This window comes from Sciurus vulgaris, assembly GCF_902686455.1.
Source record: "Sciurus vulgaris genome assembly, chromosome: 17".
NCBI classification, from domain to species: domain Eukaryota; kingdom Metazoa; phylum Chordata; class Mammalia; order Rodentia; family Sciuridae; genus Sciurus; species Sciurus vulgaris.
Genome location: NC_136478.1, coordinates 54,349,569 through 54,364,875, shown reverse-complemented (window position 1 = coordinate 54,364,875; position 15,307 = coordinate 54,349,569). Strand labels below are relative to the sequence as shown.

The 15,307-nt window shown below is 55.9% G+C and overlaps 1 protein-coding gene across 1 annotated transcript; it reads left to right on the top strand.

Annotated features, from left to right (window-relative positions):
• The first annotated feature begins 1,811 nt into the window (after positions 1-1,811).
• On the top strand, positions 1,812-10,572 carry CKM (creatine kinase, M-type). Its single transcript, XM_079118984.1, has 8 exons — positions 1,812-1,966; positions 4,387-4,584; positions 5,462-5,616; positions 5,994-6,126; positions 7,642-7,813; positions 8,925-9,048; positions 9,368-9,557; positions 10,048-10,572. The coding sequence occupies exons 2-8, from the start codon at positions 4,392-4,394 to the stop codon at positions 10,224-10,226; spliced, it is 1,146 nt and encodes a 381-aa protein (XP_078975110.1). The 5' UTR covers positions 1,812-1,966; positions 4,387-4,391; the 3' UTR covers positions 10,227-10,572.
• Positions 10,573-15,307: the final 4,735 nt, after the last annotated feature.

Below are 15,307 nucleotides of genomic sequence, written 5' to 3'. Positions count from 1 at the left end.
CAGGAGCCCACGGGGGCTCGCTGTGCCACCTGCCAGGTGTGTGATGCAACTGGATCCCCTCCCGCCACAGCCGTCACTGGCTTCCACAAACAGCGTGTACGGAGGTTCTTCCCATGGTCCCTAGGGTCCCACAGGCGTCTTCCTGTCCCCTCTCCAACCTCATCGTCTTTCTCACACTCTCCTTGGCCACATTTGCTCCCATCCTGGCCTCCTGCTGTCCTCAGATGGGCCAAGCCACACCCATCTCAGGGTCTTTGCACCTGCTGTCCCCAGAACCTCACATGGCTGGCTCCCCTCCCTCCTCTCCTGCAGGCCTCTGCTCAGCGGACACCTCCCCAGAGGCTCCTGCCTTGACCTCCCCGCGTATCGCCATATCATCTTACCTCCTTTATTTTCCTCCCAAGTTCTTGTTGAAACATCGCCTCCATGAGGGCCGTGGTTGTATTCTGCTACACCTCCAATAAATGCTCAATAAGTAATTGTTTTTAGTTCCTTTTAGTTCTCTGGGCCTCGGCTTCTCTAACCACGAAGGAGGACTTTGCTAATCTGACCTTGATGGGAAAGGGCAGGTGGGTGCTGAGATCAGGAGTGGGGCCCCAGGGACATTTCTTAATCACTCCTTCCTGTCCCTGCCCCCACATCAGGAGTCTGAGGTGGAAGAGGCTCCCGTTCACCACACCTGGCCTCAACTGCCTGGAGGGACGAGTGGGGAGGTCAGGGAGATACCAGGGAAGGTGGAGGTCCAGGAGGAGGGAGAAGAGGGCAGGAGTCTCCCTGCTGGGCTGTCTTGGGGGAGGCTCCTGGTTGACTTGCAGTCTTGGTCCCTCCCAGGAGGAGGAAGCAGCTCCCTCGATGCCGTCCCTACTTCAACAGAGCCCCTCTCCTCAGCCCTTGAGGTCCCCAGTCACCACTGGGCTGCCACCAGGTCCTGCTGCAGCCACACTGGCTCCATTCCAGTGCACTTTGAGCACGGTGCTGCCCAGCCCACCTTTCCCTGGGGGCGGGAGCGGCCACCAGCGCCCAAGGCTGCCCTTGTAAGGAGGCAAGGCCTGGGGACACCCGAGACACCCGGTTATAATTAACCCAGACACGTGGAGACCACCCCCCGACACCTGCTGCCCGTGCCCCCCCCAGCACCTCGGGCCTCCCAGAGGAGATGGTAGAGCTTGCCCTAAAAATAACTCCCTTCCCAGCTGGCCTGTCCCCTCCCCAGCGGAAATCTCCCAGTGACACTAGAGGGAGAGGGCGGCCACCGCTGCCAGCCCGGCCCTGAGTGTGAATCTCCCTGCTCAGCCGGGCGGCCTGGCTTCCAGCCCTCTGGGTTCCACCTGGGGGAGCAGCGGGCTTCCTGGTCAGCTGCCCTGGCCTCCAGGGGTGGCCTGAGCCTTCACCCTCCATGGGGGTGGTGGCAGTAGGCAAGTCACCAGCTCTCTGGGTCTCTGTGTCCTCTGGCTAACAGGGCCCCTGGCTCTACCGAGGTCATCACTTGGTAGCCATCCCCAGATGCAGGCACCCAGCAAGCCCTGAGGGCCCAGGGCTGCCACTGGTCAGGGCCAAGGTCACTAGGGGCTGAGCAGGGTCCCCAGGAGAGGCCTGGTGGTTGCAGCAGCCTCAGGGGTCAGGGAAGACTGGTTTCTACGTGCCGGGACATCAGCAGTCACTGTCCCATGTTCCCGGCCGGGGGCCAGCTGTCTCTGCCAGCCCGACTCAGCACTTGGTCGGGGGACCAGCGTGGAGGAGGAGGGGGCCGGCCCGGCCCTGGGGCAGCCCATACAAGGCCATGGGCTGGGCGCGAGGCACGCCTGGGTTCAGGGTGGGCACGGTGCCCGGCGATGAGGTGAGAGGCTCGGCTGCGCTCCAGGCCCCTCCCAGCCAGCGTCCCCTGTATAAGGCTGGGGCTGCAGGTCCTTCCCCTGGGTCAGTCGCCTGCGGGATACGAACAGCCCCTCTGAGCACAGCCGGCCAGGTACAGCCTGGGGAGTTGGGTGGCATCCAAGGCAGGGTCCCCTGGGCGCCGGAGGCTGACCTGGTGCTGGCAGGGCCTGTGCGTCCTGCCACACTCGGGTGGGCTGGCCATGAGGTGGACGGGGTCTCGGAGTCCTCTCCGCCAGTGTCCCCACTGCAACTTGATATTCTAAGCAGGAGCCGGGAGGTGTGGGGAGGGATCAGGGGACAGAGGGTCTGGACGGTGCTCATTGTCACCCCTGCAAGCGGGTGGTCCAGGCCTGTGCTTGGTAGTTTGTCACTAGAACTGGGCACGAGGGCACAGGAGGCACGTCACCTGTCGGGGCTGCCAGGGCAGGTGCTGGGGGCGCCCTGAGCAATGGCGGTCACAGCCCTGAGAACTCGCATTTGACTTTCTGTGACTCCTTTGCATGCCTGTCTGGGGTGTGTCCCTGAGCCTGGAGGTGTGACCCCAGGACTCAGTTTCCCTGGGATCTGGGTGCGTGGCTTCTGGGGCACCTGCCTGAACTCGGCTCCCCTGAGGCGTCCCTGGCGGGGATGGGGTGGGACACCCTCTGCAGGGAGGAGGTCTGGGTGGGAAGCGGGGGACGTCCTTGAGCCCGAGGCCCACGTGCTGTCCTCCAGGCCGCAGGTCCACCTGCCTTGGGCTGCTGACGAGGTGCAAGCTGAGACGGAGTGTGGGGTGGGGTGGCAGCTGGGGGGGACGTGGAGCCTGCCAGATTCTAAAGATAGCCACCCTGGACAGCAGCTGGAGGCCTTTGGCGGGCCCCTGCCCTCCTGCCCTGCCCCTGCCCTCACCTCACCTGCTTCCACAACCCTCCCTGCTTCCCACTCCTGTCCCCCGCCCACCTCTGTTGGAGGGTCTCTCTTCCTTCCTGGGTCTCGTGAGTAAAATAATACTAAGGATAAGAGCAGTCAAAGTGCACCAGGCCCCAGCTCCACCCCAGGGAACCCCAGGGTTCAACTCAAGAGACCAAGGTTCAGAGAGGCCTATGGATTGTCCTGAGGTGACCCAGCAGAGAAATGGCATAGGTGGGATTTGAACTCTGATCTAACTGAGCCCTGCAGAGCTGGCAGTGAGCAGAAGCAGGGACAGCTGCCCAGCACCCCACCCTGCTCCTCATCTTTTGATTGATCTTCATGGAACCCACGTCCCTTCTCTGCTTACAAACTCATTCCAGTTACACCCTCTCCTCTGCCTCCTCACCAGTCTGCACACAGGCCTGTAAAATAGTAATAGCAATAATGCCAAACAAAGTACGTGTACTGTGTGCAGGGCTGTTCCAAGTTCTTGACTTACATTTTTATTGAATCCTTTCAATACTCCCATGAGGTGAGTGCTGCTATGGATCCCCATTTTACAGCTGAGTAAATTAAGGCACAGAGAGGTTAAGCAACTTGCCCAAGGGCACACAGCTAGTCACAAGTAGTAGAGCTGGGATTTGAACCCAAGCCATCGGATTCCAGAGCCTATACTCTTCTCTATGTCACAATATTTCTCTGACCTGAGGGTTCCTTCTTGTTATCCAGTTGGAGAAAATGAGTTCTTTCAAGGTTTGTAGAGCTGGCTCACCCAGCCAGGATGTGTCAGGATCAGGGCCCTAAGACCCCTGAGGCTTCCGGATGAAGGACGCAGAGCTCAGAGGGGACAGCTCTTGCTTCAAGTCCCACTGTCTGCCTGACCCCCAAACCTCGCTTGGTTCCTTAGCTGCTCTCTGCCAGACGTGAGCCGCCCTTCCTCTCCTGCCTGCCACCCGGCTCCCCACACCAACACGTCACCAGAGAGGTCCGCGGAGCTCCTAGGGAGAGGGACCTCAACTCAGGGCAGTGGGGTTCTGGACACACGATGCAGAAATGAATTTAGGGACGTCTCAGAAGCACAGGGGGTTATTTAGGAGAGCAGTGAATCCACTTGCAGGGAGGATGCAAGCCGGGTCCCTGGGCTCTTTTAAAGGCAACTGGGTGAGGGGCGGGCCTGGGAACGCCATGAGGGTGACATCAGTCTGGTTGTGCTCAGGAGCCTGCAGCGTCCAGTATCCAATCAATAGATGACGTGGGAAGGCCTCTTTGTAAAACTTATTTTAAGTTGTTGATGGACCTTTATTTTACTTATTTATTTATATGAGGTACTGAGACTGGAACCCAGTGCCTCACACAGGCCAGGCAAGCGCTCTACCACTGGGCCCCAGCCCCAGCCCTGATTTTAGGCTTCTTAAAACACCTTTCTTCATCTGTTTGTGGATGGGCCAGTTAATAGGGCACAAGGTAATTTTCATAAGTGGGTGAATTGATTTCGAAATAACAAGAAAAAAGATTGACAGGTTCCCCAGGGGACAGGGAGAGGCCGGGAAAGAACTTCGGCTGAGAACTACCCACCCTGGTCCTTCTCTTTCTCTGCCCGCTCCCTCCTGTCCCCCTCAGCCACCATGCCGTTCAGCAACACCCACAACAAGTTCAAGCTGAACTTCAAGCCTGAGGAGGAGTACCCGGACCTCAGCAAGCACAACAACCACATGGCCAAGGTGCTGACCCCTGACCTGTACAAGAAGCTGCGTGACAAAGAGACTCCATCTGGCTTCACCCTGGATGACGTCATCCAGACAGGTGTGGACAACCCAGGTAAGCCGCCCCAGATGGGGCACCACGGGGACTGGGGGCAATGGAGGCTGTCAGCTCGCCCCACTCCCTGCTCTGTCTTTCTGTCTGCACATCGGGAAACACTTCGGCCAGTGGCGAGATGCCCCAAATGAGTGACACACTGGAACCGCGTGGGGTATGGGCACACGGCACTGGATACATGTGCACAATTAGGCGAGACCCCCGAGGAAGTCACTGAATCTCCCTGCGTCTCAGTTTCCTCACCTGAAAAATGGGTGCCCTTGTTGGGAAAGCACCAGAGTCCCGAACGTCCAGCTCTTAGAGCTGAGCCGGGTACAGTGTGTGCACTCCCAGCATCTGGGTTCTTTCTTGAAGAACCCCCTGGAAGAGCAGAGCGTCCAGTTACGTCACCCTGTGACGCGAGAGGGGCCCCTCTCTCCAGTCCTCTGCTTCCCTAGGTGGGGAACAGGCGAACTTCTGGGATTACAGGCTTACGCCTTGCACTTGGCAATTCGTTTTGAGATTTTTTCCATGCTCTACCACTGCACTACATCCCCAGCCCATAACTGGTCTTTCAAGGTTATTATTATTATTATTATTATTATTATTATTATTATTATTTTAGGCTAAGATGTCATGGTCTGGGAACTCCAGTACAAGGTTTTCCAGTACCTTGTACCTGGTCCCCGAGACTCCCCTTGGTTCCTCTAGCATTTTCTACTCACCGCAGATGCCACCCCGACCTCTCCTAGTCCTCCCTCCCATCTCAGGGGTCTTGAATGAAGCCCCCTTGAGAACATCACGCCCACGTGCGCACACACGCACACGCCGTGACAGTCACGGGCCCAGGCCTGCCTTGCCAGGGACAAGCACCTCTGACCTCAGTCCGACCCTCCAGGCCACCCCTTCATCATGACCGTGGGCTGCGTGGCCGGGGACGAGGAGTCCTACACAGTTTTCAAGGATCTCTTCGACCCCATCATCCAGGACAGGCACGGGGGCTACAAACCCACCGACAAGCACAAGACGGACCTCAACCACGAGAACCTCAAGGTGGGCTGCCGAGCAGGCTTCGGGGTGAGAGGAAGACGCAGAGCGGAGCCGGGGACAGACAGGGCGAAGGGGAGGACAGGCGGGGGGGAGAGGCAGGCGAGAGGCGGGCGGCACAGCGGACAAGGAAAGGGGACAGGCGGGGGCGTCAGAGGTGGGCGCGGCGACAGGGCGAGGGCAGATCCAGCAGAGCGGCGGGGCGGATGGAGAGCGACGGAAGTGGGGAGAGGAGGAAGGGAAAGAAGTTTGGGGAAAGAAAAGCAAACCAAGGACAGACGAGGAGTGCGGGGGGGGGGAGAGGGAGCGGGAGGGAGGGGATCCGGGAGGAGCTGGGGCAGAACTGGGCTCGCTTGGGGGCAACTGACTGACCTGCTGTCCAGGGCGGAGACGACCTGGACCCCAACTACGTGCTCAGCAGCCGCGTGCGCACCGGCCGCAGCATCAAGGGCTACACGCTGCCCCCGCACTGCTCCCGGGGCGAGCGGCGCGCCGTGGAGAAGCTGTCGGTGGAAGGTGAGCGCCGCCCGGCCCGGCCCCCGCCCCGGTGATGGCTGGCGCCCTTAGCTGGGTCGCAGGTCCCAGTGGTCAAGACATGAGCGGTCCTGAGAGGTCCCACGGCCGGCGGCCCCAGGGTCCCCACCTCGGCCCTGTGTTCATGCATTCGTGCGGTCTCTCGTTGCTCCCGCCCCGTGTGGGGAGCGAGGTGAAGTTGCTCACGGCTCTCACACAGCTCAGCAGGCTGGGAGATGAGGGAAGCACAGCCACCAGTGAATGAACAAGTGCCACAGAGCCAAGAAATGGGGTGGCGGTGCTAGAGAATGGCTGAGGGGAGCGCACTTAGAAAGAAGGTACTGAGACCTCGTTGGCAGGAAGGGACTACTGGGGAAGAACTGCAAGCAGGTGGACAGATAGTGCAAAGGCCCTGGGGCCAGACTATGTGTGGTGGGGACTAGGAGGCAGGTGGGTTGAAGCAGGGTGGCCAAGTGGGGATCGAGGTCAGAGAAGTGCCAGTGGCCAGACTCTGCCCTCTGAGCTGTTGATAGGGCTCTGACTTTGGCTCAGAGCTAGGCCACTGGAGGGCGTTGAGTGGAGGGGGACAGGGGCACACTTGTATGGATTCCTTGGGCTACAGGCAATGGCGGGAGCAGAGACTTTGAGGGGGCACCCACCTTGGCCCAGCTGGGGGTGAAGAACAGGCCATGACAGGGGAAGGGCAAGTGTGTTTGCTGATGGAACCAGCAGGACCTGCAGCTGGCTTGGTCCTGGTAAATATTTAACCACCGGCTCCATAGGGAAGAAAGTCCTGCTTTCAGGGTTTTCCTGCGATCTAAATCCTTTTACCACGACTAACTGTGAGCTATTAATGTGATGTCACACACAGACGAGATGTCAACGGTAGCATGTCATTATGTAGTATTTCCACCCCACAGACACAACAGCGAAAAACCTCAACAACATACAAGTTTGACAATATCAATCATATGTACTATATGCTGTTATTATGCTATGTAACATGCTAATATATAAATATATATCATAAAATACATTCTATACCAAATAACATATTATATATAGCATATATAATGTTATGTATTGTTACATATTATTTATTGTTTATGTATTATATGTACTACATGGTATACTATGAGTAGTGTATAAAATGCATCTAAATATACATAAATATGTATTTTCATATATGCATACAAATCTATTCCTTACATAACATATTTTATACATATGAATATATAAATCACTTACAGGCAATTTTAGAATAATTGTTATTAATGGCTCCCCAAATCTCCAAGGCCTGGCCTGCAGTGTAGTCCCCTGCAGGTGGACTGGATGGGACTATCTGACTTCTGCACCTGGGGCCTGGGCAGACAGGAGAGGAACAGACTGTCACAGTGTTCAGGTGCCTTTAGGACATGCATGGGGTCAAGTCCGACAGGGGCAGCAGTGTGGGTCCCCGGGCGCCCACCATCGGGTTCAAGGGGGCAGGCTGTTGACCTGTCTCCTGTGACTCCTCAGCCCTCAACAGCCTGACGGGTGAGTTCAAGGGAAAGTACTATCCTCTGAAGGGCATGACTGAGCAGGAGCAGCAGCAGCTCATCGATGACCACTTCCTGTTCGACAAGCCTGTGTCCCCACTGCTGCTGGCTTCAGGCATGGCCCGGGACTGGCCCGACGCCCGCGGCATCTGGTGAGCCCCTCTCCACCTCTCAGCTCCCTCTTCCCTCAGCTTTTCTTCCAGTCCCCAGGACCCTCCTTCTCCTGCCCCATGGTCAAAGACCATGACCTTTCCTCCACCCTTGCCTATCCTGGGGTTTGTGTGTCACATTTTGGGAAACTTGGACTAGAGAAGTTAAGAATTCATGGACTTGAACTAGATTCCTTGGGCTCAAATCCCAACTCTGTCATTTACTAACTCTGTGACCCTTTGGCACCTGTAATCCCAGCTACTGGAGGCTGAGGATCCTTTGAACCTGGGATTCAAAGCCAGCCTGAGCCAGACCTCAAAAAAAAAAAAAAAAAAAAAAAAAAAGAAAAAGAAAAAGAAAAAAAAAGAAAAGAAAAAAGAAAGAAAGAAAAAAAAAAGAAATATGACTTGGGCAAATTAATTACCTTCCCCATAATTTCCCCATCTATAAAATGGAGATTCCAATAACTCTTAACTTTTGGAATTCTTGTGAGGACTAAAAGAGCTGATTTATGTGGAACTAATTTAGTTATTCAAAGATTCATAGAAAGCATAATCAGCAGTCACAGTAACAAAGATAGTCCTAGTGGCCAAGATGTACCGGGCGCCTGTGTACCCAGGCACTAGTCAGATACAAGCATTCCGAGGTTTCACAATGTGACCAAAAGACTCTCTTGAATCTTGAACCAGATTCCTTGGGCTCAAATCCCAGATGTAGGATTGCCAAGATTTGTCCTTTTAGATTCCAGCTTCCATGTACTAAAGATTCTAAGATTCCAAGAGTTGTGTGTGTGTGTGTGTGTGTGTGAGTTTTGGGGTCCGCGGGCACACTAGGCAAGAGCTTTACTACTTACTACCCCAAGATTCTTTAATTGAATGATGTTCAAAGATTTTTAAGCCCAAAAAGTCCTTGTTCCCAGATTTGAGGATTTGGATATCCTGTGAGGGCGCAGTCTTTGGGTTTAATTTTCTGCGACAAATCCAGTGTCACTCACCTCATGTCCCTCAGGCCTGCTTTCCTCAGCGGGGGAGGGCGGCTTGTGTTCAGGCGACAGTGGGGGAATGGGGTTCCCACAGAGCTGACTCCCTGGCCTCTTGCCACACCCCACCCTAGGCACAATGACAACAAGAGCTTCCTGGTGTGGGTGAATGAGGAGGATCACCTCCGGGTCATCTCTATGGAGAAGGGGGGCAACATGAAGGAAGTGTTCCGCCGCTTCTGCGTCGGGCTGCAGAAGGTGGGTGTGTGCCCCTCGCGCGGACCTCTGACTGCATCCTGAAGGCCACGCCCTCTTTCCAAGGCCACGCCCTCGAACCGGCTCCACCCCATGCCCAAGGCCAGCCTCCAAGAACCCACCTCCTGAGTCCTCAAGCCCCGCCCCCTCAGAATCCTGCCTCCTTCTGTGGTTGGGCCCCTGCCTGAAGTCTCCGCCCAGTTCCCTAGCTCCGCCCCCTCGGAACCCGGCCTCCATCCCCGTGGGCGTCCTGGCCCTCTGAATCCTGTTGCGGGTGTCTTTGGGCGCAGGCGTTGATCCCTGGTCCTCTCCCCCACCTCAGATTGAGGAGATCTTTAAGAAGGCTGGCCACCCCTTCATGTGGAACGAGCACCTGGGCTACGTGCTGACCTGCCCATCCAACCTGGGCACTGGGTTGCGTGGAGGCGTGCATGTGAAACTGGCACACCTGAGCAAGCACGCAAAGTTCGAGGAGATTCTCACCCGCCTGCGCCTGCAGAAGCGGGGCACAGGTGCGGCCCCGCGTGCCCTACACCCCCGTGTCTGGGGCGGGTCCTTTGGGGTAGAGGAAGGGGAGGTGGAGCATCCCCGCAAGTTCTGGGGTCGGTAAGAGCTTTCCCGCCGTGAACCTGTTTCTTCCTCTGGAAAATGGGCGTCAGCTTAGGAGTTAGTATGATATATATGGTTGTGGCCACATAACATGCATTTTGTATACTCGGGGAATCAGTTTCCCTGTCGGTAAATGGGGTGTGGTCAGACTTCGACCCCAGGCAGCAGGGCTCCAGAGCCCACTCTTACACACTTCGCTTTATTTTTAAGTTGGCTGGTGGAGGGACGAGGTACCTAAAGCCGGACACTTGGGCCCCACGTAAACAGACATTAAGGAGGCTCTGTCACGTGTAGGCATTGAGTACACGCGCCTGTCACAGGTGACACGGGCGCGACTTCCGGCCCACACGCACAGCTGCCCCTTCCTCATGCCTCTGGCCCCTGCTCCCACAGGTGGCGTGGACACAGCTGCCGTGGGCTCTGTGTTCGACATATCCAACGCCGATCGGCTGGGCTCATCCGAAGTAGAACAAGTGCAACTGGTGGTGGACGGTGTGAAGCTCATGGTGGAAATGGAGAAGAAGCTGGAGAAGGGCCAGTCCATCGATGACATGATCCCTGCCCAGAAGTAGGCACCCAGCTCGCCCGCCGCCGACTGCTGGAGCCCGTCTAATCTGAGGACCCGGCCCACTGGAGGCCCAACCCTTTATCCCTTGCTCCCGCCCTCTCCCCAGAGTCCCGCCCATAAAGGTTCCGCTACCTGGACGCTCTGTCCGCACTACTGAGAGTTGCTGTTCCACTGAGTTCCAGCCAAGGGGCTCCACCCTCTGGGTTCTGGCCAATGAAAAACCTCCCTCACGTCTGGGTTTCCAGGGCCCCGCCCACCGCCAGGAGCTCTGGCTGATGAGGCGCTCCGCAGCACTTCGGGAGCTCCTGCTTCTCCACGCAAAGCAATAAATAAAAACAATGGTGGCCTTAGCTTGGTGTGGCACAGTATTGAGGGAGGTGGAGGGGGCAATTTTGTAATTGGCCACTGTGTCCTCGAAATGGTTTGCCCTCTCTAGGCATGTACTAGGCCTGTTTTAGCCCATCTCTAAAATTAAGTGGAATTAGGGCGCAGAACCTAGTCAAAAACTTGCAAGCCTTTATGAGGAACCTGAGACTCAAAGGAGAGGCTCACCGTCACACAGCCAAACACTGGCCCCTTTCCAACCCCGGCTGTGAAATAACCATGCTCTGGCCCTTGGGCCTCCCGTTTGACATCTCCTGTGCATCCAGTACATCTGTCTCTGCTAGCTTCTCACTGGCCTCCTTCTGTCCAGTTTGACTTCATCCCTCTGTAGCTACCAGTCTTTGGAACTTCTCTTACTTTGCTCAAGAACTTTCCATGGCTCCCATACCTCCTAGAACTCATTTCTTGTGATCCTTCAAGGTCACACTGAAATGCATATGATGTGCTGAAGGCCCATCTGTCCAATTCGCTCTCATTTTCACTGATTTCCACTGTGCACACTCTGCAGTTCCCACCTTGAGTTATTTGACCGAGCAGTTTCTTCCTCCTGAGTGGGACTTGGGAGAAAGCCTTCCTATGTGGTCTCTAGGGAGGGGTCTTTTTATAGAGCTTTGTCCCAGGAAAGAGCCAAAGAGGATATGGCTGAGCAACTGGGGGGAGTGAGAGGAGTTGGTAACCGAAATCAATTAGCACCTGGATGGGTTTCGTTGGGCAAGCCACTGACCGCCATTCAGCCAAACAGGCCAAGGCCTCCATCAGTAAGGACACTGTGGGGGGAACCCAAAAGAGAAAAGTTTCAGAAGGAAATTGAGCAGAGTAAAAGGAAGACAGAGCCCTCAGGAACCTGGCCAAGTCACTTTCAAACTTCAGGGCCTTTAGAGATTAATCTGCCTTCTGCTTTACAAAGGGGAAACTGAGGCCCAGAGATGTCCCCAGGAGTTCTCGGGATTACTGAAATAGGAAGGTTGGAAGTCACCCAAAGAACAAAGCATGAAGGAGCTGTCAGATGCAGGGATGTCCTTCAGAGTATTATCCCCAACTAGAGCCCAACACTAATCCCAGCTCCACCTCCAGAGGCCAGAGACCCCAACGCTCCAACCCGATAAAGAGTCCCCCACATTTGAAGTCCAGGCATCTGTCAGTTACCAAGTCCTGCCCATTTTGCCTCCTAAGCCTCTTAAATCCACCCCTCCTCTTGCCACCTTCTGTCCCACTCTGCCCTCCCCCACACCCCAACACAAACCTTCTCAACTCTCCCTTGCTCCTAAAGCAAGCCCAGAGCCCTCTCTAGGATCTTCAAGGCCCTAGACACCTCTACCCTCATCTTTCACAGTGACCATACTTACTGAGTCACATGTCATCTCGTGTGTAGCCAGCTTCTCCTCCTCCAGGAAGGCTTCCTTGGTTGGGGCAGGCGCCCCCCTGGACTCACCTACACCAGCCCTGCCCCTCTGGATGGTGGGTCTGAAGACATATCTGCTTCTACCACTGGAAAGTGAGCTCTACAAGGGTAGGGCTGGAGATGTCCCAGCACAGAGGTGGCCTTTGGGGATCAATTAAACTGTGCAAAACTCTCCCCAATACCTCAGAAGAAAGCCTACCATGCTCACGGTGGCCCCAGGTGAACCACAGTGGCTCCTGTGGAGCTCTGCTTCCCTCCAGGCGTGAAGGCTCTCCTCAGGATACCCTAAGTTCAGCTCTAGGTGGGGGCCCAGCCACTCTAAAGTCAGTGACCAAGACTTATCTTGGTCAATCAGGTCTGTCTCAAGACTTGCTGAAAGTTGGCAATGAGGAGGGACAGATGCTTGGGGTTGCTGGGGTCAAGTCTGCCATCAGAAAAGGAGCATCTATTGGATGGTACAACTAGAATTAAATTTATACTGATGAAAACTGAGATGGAAAACCTGGATTCAACCACACCTGAAGTCAGAGCCCTGAACTATTAGTAAGCCAACAAATGCTTTTGCTCAGGCAGTGCAGATGGCCCCTTCCTCCTAGTACTGTATTCCTCTAACTCCCCACGCATGCCCAACACCGCAGCCACCCTGGATTGCATACAGCTGAAATCATACCATGCTCTCCCGCGGGCTGGGCTTTGGCTCAGGGCATCACCAACTCCTACCCACCCTCGAAGCCCAACGCCAGTTTGAGTTCCTCTGGAGCTACTTTTCCAGGTTCCCCAAGATAACGGTTCCCTAGTGTTTGTATGCACAGGCAGGACACCCATGTCTCCGGTCCAGCACTGGCCTGGCACGGAGTAGGCACTGGTCAATGACTGTTTATTGAATAAATTACTACTGGAGTAGGAAGAGGCTGAGTCCAGTGTAATATGTTGGTGGGAGTGGACAAATCAGGGCCCCGAGAGAGGGACCTGGGCCTCTTGGCCTCTGCCCTTATCCACTATGATCCTCAACCCACCACACCCGCCACTCCCATTTCTGCAGATGAACCAAACGGGATCAGGCAGAGAGAAACCACTGCACCCGGGTCCACACCTCCTCCTCTCCTCCGCTCACCTGCAGGGGAGGGCGGGGAAGGAAGACCCCTGGGTCAGCGTGGGGGGACTCTCCTAAGTTTATTGGGCAACAGGCTGCAGGTGAGGGGCTGAGGGGAGTAGGATGGGGGGTAATAACTTAAAAACCCGGAGGTGTCAGCGGCAGCTCGAGAGACCTCTGCAGAGGGGGGAGGGGTATTTACAAGGATTTGTACAAAGTGCCCCGCGCCAGCCTGGGGCAGGAATTGGGGTTCGAGCATGAGGGGTGGGGGAGGGGAAGGAATCTGCCTCTCTGACCCCATCCCCAGCCCCCCACGAGTTCTCCAGTCTTCAGGCTCAGCAGTCCCTGCCCCGCCAAGGCCTAGTTCTTGAGCTCTGGGAGGAATGACGTTCTCGCAGCTTCCCTCCCCGCCCTGCCCTGCCCCCAAAGTCTCCTCGGTGCCCCTTGGCAGGGCAAGGGGGAGCAGGCCTGGCTGGAGCCTCCAGGAGGGTGCCAGCTCCCCCCGCTAAGTCCCCTCGTCCTTCTCCCGTGCCAAGCAGCCACGGAGAACAGCAGAGGGGACAGTTTCTGTCCCCCGACCAAATCCTTGGAACCGTGTGATGCAAAAGGGAGAATCCCCTCCCTGTCCCCCTTTTCCCTCCTGTAGAAGTGAAGGAACAAGAGAGAGAGGAAGAGGAAGGGACCCGGGCTGTAGTGTCAGAGCTCGAGGTCGTTGGAGATGCGGGTGACGAGGGTGCGGAAGGCCAGGGCGGTGGCCAGCCACACGGCGGAAGAGAACGCCCCGCAGGCCCGGCCGGGGCAGCTGGCAGACCTCCACTTCGAAGTGGGAACAGGGGCTCGGGCCCGCCCGCACCCCCCGTGCAGACAGGCAGCAGGAACGGCTGTGGCTGGCGGCAGCGGCAGCGGTCGGCCGCTGTGGCCTGGCGCAGAGCTGCCATCAGGCCTCGGGAGGGGCGCGAGCTGGTCAGCTTCACACTCCAGGGAATCGGAGCAGCCGGGGGGCGGTTTCCGTTTGATCCCAAGGTCATGGCAACTGGGCAAGAAGACAGTAGGGGTCAAACATGGGAGACAAGGGGAAGGTGGCCAGAGAACTGAGGGGCAACTCTTCACTTTGGGACACAACACTTTAGCCGCCCCCAAAAACCATCTTCCCCCACCTCCGCCGTGCCCCTGCAGTGACAGTTTTCAGCGGGACATACAGATCACATTTCCCAGACTCCCCTGCAGCTGGGCATGGCCTGGTCTAAATTCTGGGACGTGGGCATAAAGTGAGGAGTGCCACTCCACCTGGCGTCCTTTACAGGAGTCTCCAAGCCTGGGAACTCAGTGACCCTTAATGAGTGGGCAGCAGCACTAGCCAGCCAAGTCTGTGCAGATGACTAAGGAATGGGGGTGAAGAACCTGGACCTGAATGACCACATGGGACAGAGTGGCCCTGCCACATGGTTTGGGTGAGGAATTTATTACTCCATCTTGGGCTCTTGCTGGAGCAAGCGAGCTTGTTTGTTCATTAGGTTGGGGGAGGGGGCAGATCAAGGATGATAAACGTCCTACGATGTGCGGGAGGCCCCTCTATAAAAGGCAAATGTCCCGCCTAAAGTGCCAGTGTTCTTCCTGACCTAGTGGACCCGCATTAGGAGGGCGGACAGGGGTGAACACATGACTAGGCTCTAGCCAATCAGAACTTCCACTGCTCTGGCCACTATGATTGGCTCAAGGATGAACATATGACCAGGTCTGACCAGAGTACACCACCCTTTTGACCATAGGTATTGGCTTAGAGGTGAACATGTGACCTAAACCCAGCCAATGAAAGTCAGCCCTGGACTTTGTTGGAAATACAGCTCTTGTTTCCACTGGGGACTCTGAATTGGTAGTGGCGAAACTAAAGCAGGGCCTGGCCACCTATAGCACACCTGCCTTTTTTTTTTTTTTTTTTTTTATGGGGGATTTAACCCAGGGGTACTTAACCCCTGAGTCACATCCCCAATCCTATTTAGTATTTTATTTAGAGACAGCGTCTCACTGAGTTGCTCAGGGTCTCCCTAAATTGTTGAGGCTAACTCTGAACTTGACATCCTTCTGCCTTAGCCTCCTGGGATTACAGGTATGCGCCACCACACCTGGTGCTGCCTGCTTTTTTAAATAAAGTTTTATTGGGATGCAGCCACAACCATTTGTTTTTGCTGTTTGCACCCATACAGAT